The sequence below is a fragment of the Arvicanthis niloticus genome, chromosome 13, assembly GCF_011762505.2.
Source record: "Arvicanthis niloticus isolate mArvNil1 chromosome 13, mArvNil1.pat.X, whole genome shotgun sequence".
Taxonomy (NCBI): Eukaryota; Metazoa; Chordata; class Mammalia; order Rodentia; family Muridae; genus Arvicanthis; species Arvicanthis niloticus.
In genome coordinates, this window is record NC_047670.1 from 38,479,234 (window position 1) to 38,493,582 (window position 14,349).

General features: G+C 47.8%; 1 protein-coding gene across 12 annotated transcripts in view; it reads left to right on the forward strand.

The window, feature by feature from the left end:
- The window catches only part of LOC117718444 (uncharacterized), a 209,133-nt gene that overhangs the window by 66,209 nt on the left and 128,575 nt on the right, over window positions 1-14,349 (forward strand). For all 12 annotated transcript variants that reach the window (XR_013103303.1, XR_013103307.1, XR_013103309.1 and 9 more), the window contains one exon: window positions 2,284-2,622. Coding sequence is in view for 1 of the 12 variants with exons in the window: in XM_076911404.1 (XP_076767519.1) it covers window positions 2,284-2,312 (29 nt within the window). In the remaining 11 variants the exon portion in view is untranslated. The remainder of the gene's footprint in view (window positions 1-2,283; window positions 2,623-14,349) is intronic.

A 14,349-nucleotide genomic window follows, 5' to 3' on the forward strand; every position in this document is an offset into this window, starting at 1 on the left:
AACCCTTCCTCTTACAACTCATCTCCTGCATCTGTGATAGACAAAGGCCTTTGCTCTATTGCTGGTGGGTAGGTCACTGAAGCAGCCTGTGTTTCTCACCAGTGTCTGCTTGCAGGGGTCAGCTGGTACAAATATCTAGGAGGGGAGGGTCAGAAAAGGAAGTGACACATTTGGGCCTGACAGTCTGAGAGACAGAGGAAAGAGGCACAGCCAAGAGAAAGGACCCGAGGCTGTATTTTCTCGTGGGGTAATTTCTGTGTCACAAAGCCAGACCATGCTTCCTGATGAAGCCACCCCCTGGATGCCTTCCAGGCATGGCCAGCTGACAGCAGCAGCAGTCTGTGAGAAGATGGTCTGGAGAGTCAGGGAACCCCGGAAGATGCCCATTCTCAAGCCAGAGGGCCTGTTTCCATGTCTTTGATGGTTCCACGGCATACTTTCCCAGGAAAGTCTTAAAAAGTGTAAGCCCTCTTACACACACACACACACACACACACACACACACACACACACACACAGACACACAGACAGACAGCTCATGCGCAAAAGTGGACACAGTGCGCAGTCTGAGGCTGAGCTAAGCAAGCACCTGGATAAACGGAATATTACTCCTTTCAGAAGGCCTGCTCCCACACAAGCTACTTAGCATAACTTTGTTTTGATTTCTTCTTTTGTTATTTTAATGAACTATTTCCATTCATTTGTGTGTGCTTGCATGCATCCAAGGAGAACTTTGTAGAATCTCTTTTTCGTCTACCATTTATGTGGGTTCCAGGGATTGAACTCACACCACCAGGCTTGTACCCCTTATCTTGACTTCTAAGAGCACAGAGAGGTTTGGCTTTTTTTGTGTCATCATAAATATACTTTCCTGTTTTCTTCCTTGGTCCTCCCGCTCTCCCCAGCCTCATTTATCTTTGTGATATGGACCTTTGTTCTTGGTCAGAGTACCGTTCAATCAGTCATGTGAGAATTCTTCCACAGGTCATAGAACTTTAATGGACTTGACCACAGCAACGTAAACTTGACTTCAGGGCTTCAGATTTGCCTGTGGGCCTCAGTAAACATTTAACCATCCATATCTTTGCCCCCTTCTCCCTATTGCTAACTGAGGTTGTGCTGAAGATCACACCTGTCCCTTTCCTCTGGATGTCTTTCCCTCTTAGAGCCTGAATGGACTGCAAGCCTGAGAGTCAGCAACTGGTCTCCCCCTGATTGCTGCCCTGGGCCCCACATTTTTTATCTCTGCAACCAAATAATAATAATTTATAACCTCTCTCTCTCTCTCTCTCTCTCTCTCTCTCTCTCTCTCTGTAGATGAAATGAGATTTCATATATGGGAAATGTCTGAATTTTTAGTCATAGCCATCTTGTGTGGATATTCCTTATAAGGTGACTCAGGACACTGGGTCAGGCCTCAGATTAGGAAGCCAGGTGACTGCCTGCGTAGCTTCTGCTGTTCTCTTTCTGGTGTGTGTCACACTTACGGTCTGTGTCCCCCCAAATATTATCCTGGGAACTTCATTGGAGAACTCAAGGTTGTTGGGGCTTTGTATGAGATATAAGGTCAGCTTCTAGCAGAGTTAATGACAGATGCTCAGTGAAGAGTCCCTAGTGCTCTTAGGTGGCTGGGGAAGTTCAACCCCCAACCTCTGTGGCTTCTAGGATAATGTGAATGCACTGGATGGAGGAGACCAGCATAGTAGCTGGACCAGTCTAGAAGGGTCCAGGAATTGCTGAATGAATAAGAGAGTAGGTTTCCAGGCCCTGTCCTGGAGAAGCAGCTCACAGAGTAGGGCAGGACTTGGAACCAGGCCAGCCTTTTGTGGTTGCCTTTAAAAAGAAACAAAACAAAGACTGACTTCCGACCAGCTGACCCCGAAGCCTCTAAACTGAGTAGCTCTCTGCAGGGACCTTTCAGACCTGCAGGGGAGCTTGGCTGAGTGCCAGGCCTGGCCTTCCGTCAGCCAAAGCAAGCCAAAGCAAGCCATTGAGGACTCTCCCCTCACCACACTGCTGGCTCAGTCAGGCCCTCCTTTCCTCCCAGCTGGTTCTGAGGATCTCCTGCCTGGAGGGTAGCAACCAGCCCAGTGTTCCTCAATGAAGGCTTTCCTCTCACCGTACCCCTTATCCTTGGGCCTTCTGCCCCCCCCCCCCTTTTTTTTTCTTTTTTAAATAGCACACTCCTCTGTGAACAGGTCAGGGTCAGATATAAGGAAGGAGTGGTGATTGCTTCTGTAGTATGTGATTGTGCCAACATGGTTTTCTTTTCCCTTGTCTCAGGCCTGATTTTCTTAACTCCACCATGGTAAGAAGATGCCCCCCAGCAGGCTGTGCTTGCAGACAACATGGCGCCTCTCCTGAGATTTCCTGGACCCCATGGATTTACAGTAAGACAGTTTCCTGGGCAGTCATTCGGGTGGATGCAAATTCTGGAGTAATACACCTGACTTGCCTTGAACGTTACAAGTGACCGAATGAATGGATTCTTCCTGCCTGGATGCCCACTGGGAACAAGGACCATAGCTGAGAACCATAGCTGAGAGGACTGTATCTCTACCTTTGACTCAATGGGAATATTTGCTCAGATCTCTCTGGCTATCTGGAGCTCTCTCTAAAAATGTAAGTCCCCAAGACCCATCTCCTTTCAATGAAGTGTTTCTGGCATGTTCCTGGGCTTTATACCAAGCTGTCCTGGCTACTGGTTGAGGGATGTCTGTTGATGTGACTGCTATGAGAAGATCTGCTGTCTTCCATGTCCATCTGTGTGATGCTGGGAGCCTGTGGGAGAAAGACAGAAAGTAAAAATTGTCCTAAGTTAAAATAATAATAAAAAGAGAATCCCCCCTGGAGCTACCTTTGCCCAAATTGATGAGTCCTTACTGATTGAAGGTTCTTATTTCTATCTAGACTCTAAATGCCTTGAAGGTCACGGCCTGAGGAGGATGATTGTGTCTCTGACTTAGTGCATACCTGGCATTGGCCTCTCACCCTATGAGAATATAAATGAAGATGTGACGGTTAATTCATTAAGACACTGGCAATTCGATGGGGAAAATAGACACACTAAAAAATCCTTTCTTGGCTCTAGGCCAAGAGCTGAGAACACCACGGGACCAGATGGTTGGTACCATGAATGTCAGCAGGTGGCTGTTCTGAGTTTAAATTTCTACCACTCTATGTGACTCAGGGCCAGTGGCAATTGGGGTCTCTTCTCTTCTCTCTTTAGCATGACTGAAGTTAGTATTCTCTTCACCATAGGCACTATGTGCCGAACATGTACTTGATGCTTGGCACAGGGTCAGGACCATGTTAGTGCAGGTTTAGTTAGGGTGAGTGTTGGTTTGCCCTGAGAAGTTTCTAAGCTGAGCCAGGTAACCAGTGGCTTGGCCTGGACAGTAGGTTAAGGGTCATAGTTCCTGCAGCCCATGGGAAGGCTAAGCATCAAGCCTGCATTGGCTAGACAGAGGGAGGGAGTAGCGGATTTGACAACCGAAGTCTTTGTAGTTCTGTAACTGACTGGCAGGAATCTTTCCTTAGGGGGTTACAAGGTTGGTAGAACCCAGGATGTTACTGTAGTGCCAGGCAACCCGAAGGAGCGTGGTAACCCCAGTAGGAGGTAGCACAATGCTCAGGTCACCAGTCGGCTGCCAGTGTGGAACTCGACATAGAGTCTGTTTGCGATGGGCTTCTAGGTCTAGTACCCCAATAACAAACTTTTAGGCAGGCCTACCGTGCACACAGAGCTCTCTGTCTATTGGATGTTGTTATTCACAGCCCCTCGATGTGTACTGACTTTATGCTAGAGGAGCCTGCGAACCTCACTGGCTTGCTTAAAGACTGGACGCTTAGTGCTTTGCTGCAGCAGAGATTGTCTGGTGAGATGATGAACCACTGTGGTTTCCTAGCAGCCCCACGGAACACAGACGTGAGCACGAGCCTATGGAACAACTGCGTAATTTAGTCTGGCGCTCCTTTGGGAGGGTAGTGTGTCTCCACTCTGCAGTTGAGCGTGAGGCTTGTGACTTAAATAGGTATGTGCTTAAGAGAAGGCCAAGCTGGCTGCCTGGTGTTTTATGCAGAGCCTTGCATAGATGCTGACTGTCAGCTATCCTTCATATCAGATATTTACATTATGATTCATAGCAGTAGCAAAATTACAGTAGCAATGAAATAATGTTACGGCTGGGGGGGTGGGTGGGTCACTACAACATGAGGAACTGTATTAAAGGGTCACAGCACTGGGAAGGTTGAGAACTGCTGGTCTGGGGAGAATCTGTGCCTTTGGTAAGTGGGGGCGTATTTGGAGCCAAGTTTCCGGACCTGCCTGAGCTGGGGTGGTGACTGGAGTCATTTCAGGGAGGGGGTTTTTAGCCTCACTGTCTTCCTTCCCCCTTCACCCCCAATCTTCCTCTGTGATGGCTGTACCTCACTTATCGCATGGCTCGCAGCTCCCTTTCTCTGCTTTTATTGGTCACTCCCTAGAAGAGCCCTTTTGTGGTGGTTCTCTTTATCTCCTGCCTCTTGCAAGAGGGTGATGGTGGGCTCAGGCTGCAAAACACACGGAACCATAACTGTGAGACATAAGACAGTTGCTGGATAGGCATGGGTCTAGCAGATATCACTATTTATTAGCAGTGCAGGCGGTACGGCAAACGCTGAACCACGTATGCGTCAGAACAGAGCCACGGGGTAGACATTGTTAAGACATGGGTTATGAAGCAAAGTAGGTTTCCCCAGGGAACACAATGCTGCCAACCTCCACAGCCATGGACCACACGGCCTGGAGTTGAGAGATGTGACACCTGCTCCCTTATTGTCCCCTCTAGTGACTATAATCTGGAGCACATCACCTTTCTTCTTTTGCTCTGTTTCTTCATTAGTAGAGAAGTGAGTGATTTTTTTTTTCCCCCCTAGGCTGAGGTGCTTGGGAATGAAAGGGTTCTTGTGACACAGGCGCAAGCCAGGCAGACACCCGGATGTAGTAGCTTCTAGGGCTTGCGGCCTCCAGCACCAGGCCCAGAGAACACAGGTCTTACCAGGTGGATAATGGGCACGCATGCTTGAGATGCTGGCAGTACTACCACTGTGGTGCTGTTTGTCCTGGCACTGGTGATGCTGGTAGCCTTGGTTGTGGTGGTGTTAGTACTGGTGACTTCTAAGGCCCCTGGCAGCTTTGCCTTTCTCTCTTGTGGCTGCAAGAGTAGGCAGCATTTCTTTCCTGTTTATGGTTCACCTCCGCAATCGTTCTTCAGCTGCCTGGCGGGGCATGTGTCCTGTTGATTGCTGTTTTCCATAGTGTTTTCTCCTTAATGGGCTTCTGTGCTAATGGAAGCACTTGCACTAGTGGAGGGAGGGCCGTCCCTCAAGATCCCCCAGCCTCCATTCCTGGAGATAGCTGAGCATCCTGGACCTGTCCCAACCTAGAGGTGCTGAGAGCCCTAGCGGGTCTGCATAGTTTGGCATGAAAAGAGTCTGGGCCTCTTTCTTTTTTAGTGTTCTTGGTGCTCTGCATGAGGCTGTCTATGAACTGGGTTAAGTCCTCTGGACCACCTAATCTGCTGGGGTGGGTATGACCCTCTGCTTCACATGTGAAGATTGTGAGGTTCAAAGAGATCTACATAGTTATCATGGGCATCCTGGTTCTTTGTGTAGGTCCCAGAAGCTATTCTTACGTTTGGACTTGGCAAGCCTGTTTTAGAGAAAAATGATTGTTCTGTATGGACTTTAACACATTTGTAAGGAAATCGCTACTGGTTCACGAGGCCTTTGATGTCTCACATCTTACTGCTAAGAGTACAGAGTTCTAACTGAATGAAAGATGGCCTTCATTTCCAGAATACATTAAGGCTCTTAGCCTTGAAGGGGCCTTCACTTGGAGTATAGGTCCCTGTTTACAGCTGTGGTCCTGTGGCTGCGGGGAGCTCATGATATCACAGGAGCAAAATTTCAGAGCCTGTGACATGGGTCCTGCTTTACGTTTGTCGAGACTGACTACTATGCTTCTCTCTGAATCTGTAAGATTCCTTATGAGATGGCTACTTACCCTGATTCGTAGCAACACACACACACACACACACACACACACACACACACACACACACTCTCTCTCTCTCTCTCTCTCTCTCCCCTATTGAAAGCATCTTATTTTTGTATGCTTTTTCTGTTTATTATGGTTAAACCACATTTGTTTTATGTGTATTTTAGGTGTTTTACCTGCATGTATGTCTGGGTAGCATGTTCATGTATATCTATACAGTATGTACATGCATGTCTGTACAGCGTGTGCATGCAGTGCTTGTAGTCTATATACTCTGGAATTGCAGTTACAGGCAGTGGTTATCTCTCATGTGTCTGTTGGAATTGAGTTGCATGAGTGCTGGGAATTGAACCAGGATCCTCTAGAAGAGCAACCAGTACCCTTAACCACCGTGCCATCCTTCCAGGCCCTGAGAGCAACTTACAATTATATGAAGCATTGACTGCAGGCGGTGTATGTGCCCTGTCCAGTCTCTTGTGCATATTGAATACCCAGCATGCTCCAGCCAGCCCCTCCATTACTCCAGGTTGACTCACGGCATAGTAAATATTCCCACTGTGCAGTCAGCTGGTGACTTTATATCCTTCCTTCATTTCTTTTCAATGATTGGAGGCTGTTATCTTCCCCACAACTTTATAGTGAGAATGAAATAAAACACACATTTGAGCGTTTGAGTCAGCGGGTTTTTTGGGGACATATAACATCTACTCAGGGAATATTAGTTATTTTTAAGTAGGTTGTTGAAGTAGAATTGGAAGATGAAAACACACAGACACAGAGAAATAAGAAAATGCTGAGGATGTGTCATGACTCACGGAAATTTAATGTTCAGTCTAGCTCTGGGTTTCCTAGTTACCACAGCGTGCTGAGTGGGTTATATTTGTGTCTAAATTAAGGTTTGGCAAACTTTTCCTACCCAGGGCTAGAAAGTAAATGTTTTCAGCTTTGGGAGCCCTGCAGTTCTCTACTGCTCATCGGCCCAATGGTACTACTGGGAAGCTGCCATTGGCGGTATGTAAATGAGTGGGTGTAGCTTTGTGCCAATAAAACTTTATTTACAAGAACTGGCCAAGGGCCCATCGGCTGTCGTTTCTCCTTGTTTTAAATGAGGAAACCTGTTTGTCTTTGTAAAAATACTTCTCCTGGATCATAAACACTGGATAGAATTTGTCATGAGATATAATATTTGTATGAAGTTGTGGCAACAGCAGATGGGTAGCGCTTTCATTGGGTTTCACAGGAAACATAAAAGAAGGCCTTTACACGGTCAGTTTCATGTCTACTGTGTCTTAAGTGGTGATGTTGACAGATAGTACATGTACTTTGGCCGAGATATGTGACTGGCAAGGGAGAGACCCTAGTGATGGTAATTCAGCAAGGTCATGTTAGAGTGTTTGTTTTTAAGTATACCATTGAGTCCCTGGATTACATTCAGGACTCAATGCTCCTTCGGAACAAAATTAACCAGGTTTGGAGCCCTTTTGCAACTCAGATTTGCAGGTGGACAAAGCAGAGGTCAGTGAGCTTAAGAAAGTGGAGGGAGACCAAAACAAAAGGGCTCCAAACCTGGTTAATTTTGTTCTGAAGGAGCATTGAGGGTCAACTAGTGTTTGCTTCTTAGTTCTTTCCCACACAAGATCCAGAAGGCAGATGAACTTTTCCAGCCACTGTCCTGTAGGTGTGAGGATCACATAGTTGTTGTGGTTAGGTCTGTGCTATGTATCGTAATGCTAAATTCTGTATCCTTAGGTCCAGTTGCCTCAAGACACATATATATGACGGCTTTTGTTGTGCAAACCTTCCTCCTTAATTTAAAACGGCTGATTAATAAAGATGCCTACAGCCTGTAGCTGGGCAGAAGGTAGGGGAGGGGGTTTCCCATTCTAGGGTTTGGGGAGCAAGGCAGAGATGAGAGAGATGGGGGAGGGAGGAGGAGGAGGAAGAGGAGGAAGAAGAGAAAGAAGAGAAGGAAAAGATGATGAAGAAGGAGAAGGAGAAGGAGAAGGAGAAGGAGAAGGAGAAGGAGAAGGAGAAGGAGAAGGAGAAGGAGAAGGAGAAGGAGAAGGAGAAAAGGGGTAGGTGGTGGATCATGAACGCATGACCAGTTGGTATAGGAGCAGCCCAGGCAGAACAGGGCAAGTTGTATCTTGGGGTTACTGACAGGAAAGTAGACCAACTAGCATAGAGAGTTGATATCTGTCCAGCTGTAAGGCTTTAAGGCTTTAAGGCTTATTATCAATACAAATGTTTTGTGTCTTTTATTTGGAAACCAAATCATCTAAGGCCGGGTAGAAACTCCCCAATAATATTTACCACAACTCTTCCTGTGAATATTTAGCCTGTGGAATTCCAGAGCTAACAAAGGCAGCAGATTCTAAGCAGTCATCTGTGTGTGTTACCTCCCACCCTTTCCTCAAGCCCTGAGTGAGTTTGGACGTAGGTAAGGCTTACAGCCACTGCACCAAAGATCTTGCCTGCAGTGGAGTGGGGCTAGGCAGTGGCCACTGGGAACCTGGGTCAAAATGGGCGACTATGAACCTCTTCTCCCTGGCACTTGGCTCACTGGAGACTACTCAGCAACACTTGATGATGTAACCAAATAAACAGCCAGCCACAAACCCTGAGACTCCCTCTCACCCCTGGTCTTCAGAAACTCCTTGTTACATGCTTAGGATACATAAAGAGACTTATAATAGTAAAAATAATTTTCTGAATGTAGTATTAGAAAACCTGGGACCAGCTGACCCAGGTAGGACACACCTTTAATCCCAGCACTTGGGAGGCAGAGACGGGTAGTTCTCTGAATTCAAGGCCATCCTGGTCTACAGATGAGTTCCAGGACAGCCACACAGAGGAACCTCATCTCAGAAAAACAAACAGAAAGAAAACCTGGGGCCAACTAAGCAAAAGAGCTTTCTGGCTGTGTGACCTCCAATAGATCCGTTGATGGCTCTGGGCCTTTCTTTTCTTTCTCCTGGAGCTAGCTATGGTAAAAATTAGATGCACTCAAGTGGGAAACCGAGGCAGGGGTTAACTCTGCCTGATGCAGAGCAAATTCCTAATCCAATTCCACATCGCCAGGCAGATCTATTTTGTGACTGTTGGGTTCTGAGTTCAAGTCAGCTCAGGCATTTCTTAGGACTTTTGGAAGAAGCTCTGACTTGAGGGTGGCTGGCCAAGTGTGATACTTGGGCAGGTGCCAAGAGGACAAATGAGTCCCATTTGTAAAAGTATTGGAGATCCAGAGTGAGTGACAGCAGAACAGAGTGCTTCAGAAGGAGCCTTGAGTAATAGAGAAGGTGGCTTGGCAAATTCCTCACATGCCACGCAGCCTTTGCTGACTGCCACAGAGCTGGAGCCATACAGTCAGTGGTGCTGATTTCCAGGACCCTGGAGCCTGCTTGTCACTTTTTTTTTTTTTCTTCCCTGTGACACTGGGAATTCTCCAAGTTATCTAGACCCCTTCATCTTCTGGTGACTTCCAGAAAATCTGTCCTCATTCAGGAATCTGCTGTGGAATTTGGAAGCTGTTTCTCTGGGTAATGTGAGTTATCTAGACAGTGGAAGGGCCACGTAACAGAGGACCGGTTCTCACCCACAGAATTAACAATCACTGAGGATGCTGCTTGTTTGTCTTGGACCCATGCCTTTGAAGAAATAAATGAAACAGAACCTAAGGCAGTGAGAAGCTGCACTGCTCATGCTCACAGAAGCTCTACCCTTGAACTTGGGTCCAGGAGGTCAAGCACTGCCCTTCTATTTCAGATCTGTGTGGAGGCCTCTCTGGGCTCTTGTCTGGCCTTTCAGCAGTGATTAGGCAGGTAGCACAGCACAGATGGTTCCTGCAAAACCTGTCACTCAGCATTGGGCTTCACTGTGGTGCTGCTGTCTGTTCATTCCAGGCTTTATTTTTTGCTGGGGAGGGGGTCACTTCTAGGATCCTGGTTTTGTAAGCAGGCCTGCAATGAATGTCTGTGTACACAGTAGAATGTGTACTACTGTGAATCCCTGGGAATCCCGCCATGCAGGGGACACACTTGCAGTCTTCTGCCATGTGGCCATCTGGCTTTCCAGGTAGAGTCATCTGCTTCCTGAGTTTCTTCTCTCTGGGATCAGGGAACTTCTTGGGTGGGCAGGAATGGGTGGTACATCAGCAGGGTCTGCTATCTGATACTGGTCAGGATATGACTATGTGGGCTACCCTCTGGAAGAAGACTAGGTAAATACCCAGAGGCACTCCAGAGCCAGGGCATGGACAGAGCATCATGTCAGAGTGAGGGTTCAGTTCAGAAGGAGCAGAGCACTGGATCCTTCTTTATGAACAGGAGGAGAGGGAGGGAAGGCAGTGCAGCCATGTGCTGAAAGGCCACTTGAGGTGTCAGCTCCTCTTATGTCACCAATCCAGGCATGGAGGTCCAAGGTACCATTGCAGATCTGGTGAGCAGGGGACTTGTTGAGAAAAGGGTGACTCATTGGACCAAGGGGTGAGGTTGCTATCAAATACATGAGGAGCCGTCCCAATGGGAAATGAGGACTCTAGGAAATTCTATAGCTTGGCTCAGGAGCATTGGAGAAAAGATGACTGAGCCCCATTCCCACCCCCAGCCCCCAGCAGGACACCTGGGGGGAGGGGGTGGCATCCGCACAGTTGCTTGTGGAAAGTCAGGATTGGAAATTGCTGGCAGGAAGTTCGACTCTGGAAAGTCTAAGATGGACAAGAGGAAAGGAGAGTCAGATGTGGAAAGCTGGAGAGGCTGTGTGTGTGTGTGTGTGTGTGTGTGTGTGTGTGTGTGTGTGTTTGTTTACTTGGTGCACCAGTTGGACTGGACCAGTTCTGTCTGGTGGCTTGATGACGGCCCTCATGCCTCCTCTTCCATTTGCTGAGCTTTATAGGTTCTGCTAGGGCTTGATGGCTGTCCAGGGTGCAGACCACTCGTGGGATGTCGTAGTCACCACACCTCAGGGAGCCCCTAGTAGAGTGGAGAATTTCGTTCCGGTCAGGCATTCCTTGATTACAAATACTGTCAGTTGTTTTATTGTGGTTTTGTGAGATGTAGCCCAGCTAGCCTTGAAATTGGGATGACAGTCCTGCCTCAGCCTTTTAAGGGCTGGAATTACAGTGTGGTGATGTGTATGTTGTACCCAGATTGGCAGTCTTTATTTTTAGCATCGTTTAGTGACCAGTCAACCCAACTGTTTAGCAGTTCAGCCTTGGTCCTTGTTTCTGCTTTATTCAAGACATACCCTAGGAGATAGGCAGTTCTGTCCCAGCTTGGCTTTACCGGGCATATCCTGGGGCTTGAGAGGCCAAGCCTACTGGATGCTATCCTAAGGCTGCTCTCTGAAGGAGCGAGGAGGAAAGGCCATTCCAGGGCTGTCTACATACTCCGGGAGGCTGAAAACATGCAAAGAAGCAGGTGTCATAGACAGGACCATCCTTGAGTGCTGATACTGTGGAAAAATGCTCTTCTTTAAGAGGAAAACATTCTAGATATAAGTCTCACTCAGCTCTCCCAAGAAAGTTGTAAATTGGCCCAATCAGTGCTCAGTTGTCTAGATTCACTGAATTACTGTGTAACCTGTACTCAGAGTAGGACAGTATGCTGAGAAGTTATTGTCCAGTTCCAGTCCTGTTTTTAGTCTTTTCTAATGTTTCACTGGCTTTGTGTCATTGCTTGGTCGTAACAGTCCTGTCAAGTGGTTTCTGTCCTCATTTCATAAGTGAGGAAAACCAACGTCCAGCCACTCTGGGCTTCCCCAACATCATAATCTTGAATATCTTCTATCCTATTAATCTAGAGCAGTGAGGTGAGGTGGTGGTTTTGGTTGAATTTCAGCTTTGTGTCTTTAGACATGATCTCGGGCACGTCATTCATCTTCTTGGCCTCTGTTTCTCCACATGTAAAATGGTCTGCAACAGGTTCTTCCTGGGGGAAGTGTTTGGGGGTTAAGCCAGATACAATTAGGACAGGCCTAACACAAACCAAGGGGCTCGACAGAGCCTCCTCCTCATCGGGTTACCAATGTACAAGTGACCTCACAGAGAGGGTCGGGAGCTTGCAGATGGTCACAGTCTGTGAAAGCTCTCGGAATGAGTTGGGTCAGTCCTTTTCCAAATGGGAGCGCCTGTCTTGCCCTGTCCTACATGCCCAGTTTTAACTATGTAGGTCGTGTTTTTGTAGCTGCCCTGTCTTCCTTGATTAACACCAAGATGGGGGTGGGCTGGGAGAAGAAATGCCCAGCTGATGCTTATGGAGTTAATTAAGATTTTCCTGGCTTTCATTTGTTCTCTTGTTAGCAGTAAGATAAATCCTCCGTATGGCTGGGAGGGTTTCATCGACAGAGCATTGTGCATTCACATGGCATTTGCATCTTCCTGGGGATGATAAATGTTTAGATAACAAACAACAGGGGAAAGGGAAAAGGGGCGGGATTCAGACAGGGTTGATCAGATGGGGGTGGGTGGGGGGGCCCCCCTTGGTGTGATGAACCAGCGATAAATGGCTTACAGGACATATCTGATGCCCTCTGCCTCCCACATTAGATGGAGGGGGAGGCTGGCCGAGTGGCTCTTCTGCTATTTGTTGAAGCCAATGCCGTCTCAAGGCTTCTGTGGGCTGATGTGAGCCTGGTTCTGATGCATGTATCAAATGTCAAGGTCATGATGTAGGTGTATGGGTGGGTACCGATGGCCAGGATTTTACACGTCCTTCTACTTTATTTGAACATCCCCAATGTGTCAGGGTTCTATTTAATTTTCCTAGCAGTTCTAAAGGCAAAAAGCTGCGTGTAGAATCATCATTATCTTGCAAGTGTTGGAGTGAAAGATGAGAGGGGTTCAGTCCCCAGCTAGCAAGGACTCTAAGCTGGCATCCCTTCCCTGGGTCTTCTGGACACACCCTCCTCCACTTGCTTGCTACCCAAAGTGTCTACATTTAGTGCTTAGATGTCAGGTTGCTGCTTCCTCCAGATTCAGACATCAAGGGCACTCAGAAGACACTCTGACCACGCAAAAGGCTGGATACCTGAAGCCTGTGGAAGTGACAAAGGCTTTTCTGTTTATCGGCACTGCTCCCCTGCAGTCTCCGGAAGTCATAAACCTAAGCCAGCCTGTGCTCAGGAGGATGACTGGAGGTCGTGCCTCAGCTCTTTTAGTGTGCTAGGGGGCAGTGAATGCAGGTGTGACAGGCAGGGCTAGTGGGAAGAGGAAGCTTGCTCCTTGCTCTCCGGTTCAGACTGCTTTTCCTGGATTCCTAGCTGATTACATGGTGCCTCCGTTGATCAGATTGAGGTCAGGAAGCCAGAAAGTTCTGCATTTTCCTACTACATTTTCACCAGTTTAAATCATCCTTCTTTGTATTCCCTCTCTCTCCTGCTTCTCCTCCTCCTTCACCCCCAACCCATCCCACTTCAGACAGGGTTTCAGGTACCACAGGCTGGCCTCAAACTTAGGAGATAGCAGAGAATGACCGTAAGCTCCAGCCTCTATCTCCCGACTGCTGTGATTACAAGCACGCACCACATTACCTGGTTTTATTAGGTTCTATGCGTCAAATCCTGTTCTTCATGCATTGCTAGGCAAGCATCTTAGCAACTGAGTTACGTCCCGGCCCCGAAGGACTTCTGATGGATCACCTCAGTGATTCTGCACATGGGGTAGCCCAAGCCACAGTCTTACTGAGGGTGTAAACAGAAGGGAGGGGTGGGGAAAGAGTGATAGCTGAAGAAAAGGGAAAAGTACACATTCCACACCCAGCCCCTTCCTGACTCTGGCTCCCTGGAACTGCAAACAAGGAGCTGATTCACGTGGCTGGCTCCAGGGCCCCCCTCGCTGGAGTTGAGGGCCTGTGCCTTTCAGTGACGGGGAGGAAATTCCATTTCAGTTATTCCGTGCTGTGAGTTGTTCAGGGCATTCTCTATCTTGATTTTAGGGCTGCGTCATCTTTTTGGAATTCACACCCCCCTCCCAGTTTTCTTTCTTTGGGTGATAAATCGAGGTAAATGTTTAGTACAAATCCACAGGACACAGTCATTCTGGGCATCTGGGGCTTCATGCTTTTTGGAGGCTGGTTGGTCTGTTAGAGGCATGAACGCAATTGCCTTCTCCATCTTTCTACATTCACTTCTTAACCCTTCTTGGGGGGGGGGGTCCGATGGGATGCTCTATTTTGGAGGGCTGCTGTTTTTTTTTATAACTCCTGGAAAGACTTCTTGAGGTATAGTGGGAGAGCCACTACACCTCAAACTGTTCGAGAAGTTTCCTGACTCTTCCAGCTGCTCCCAGTCTCCACCTGATCTTGGTTTCAAAC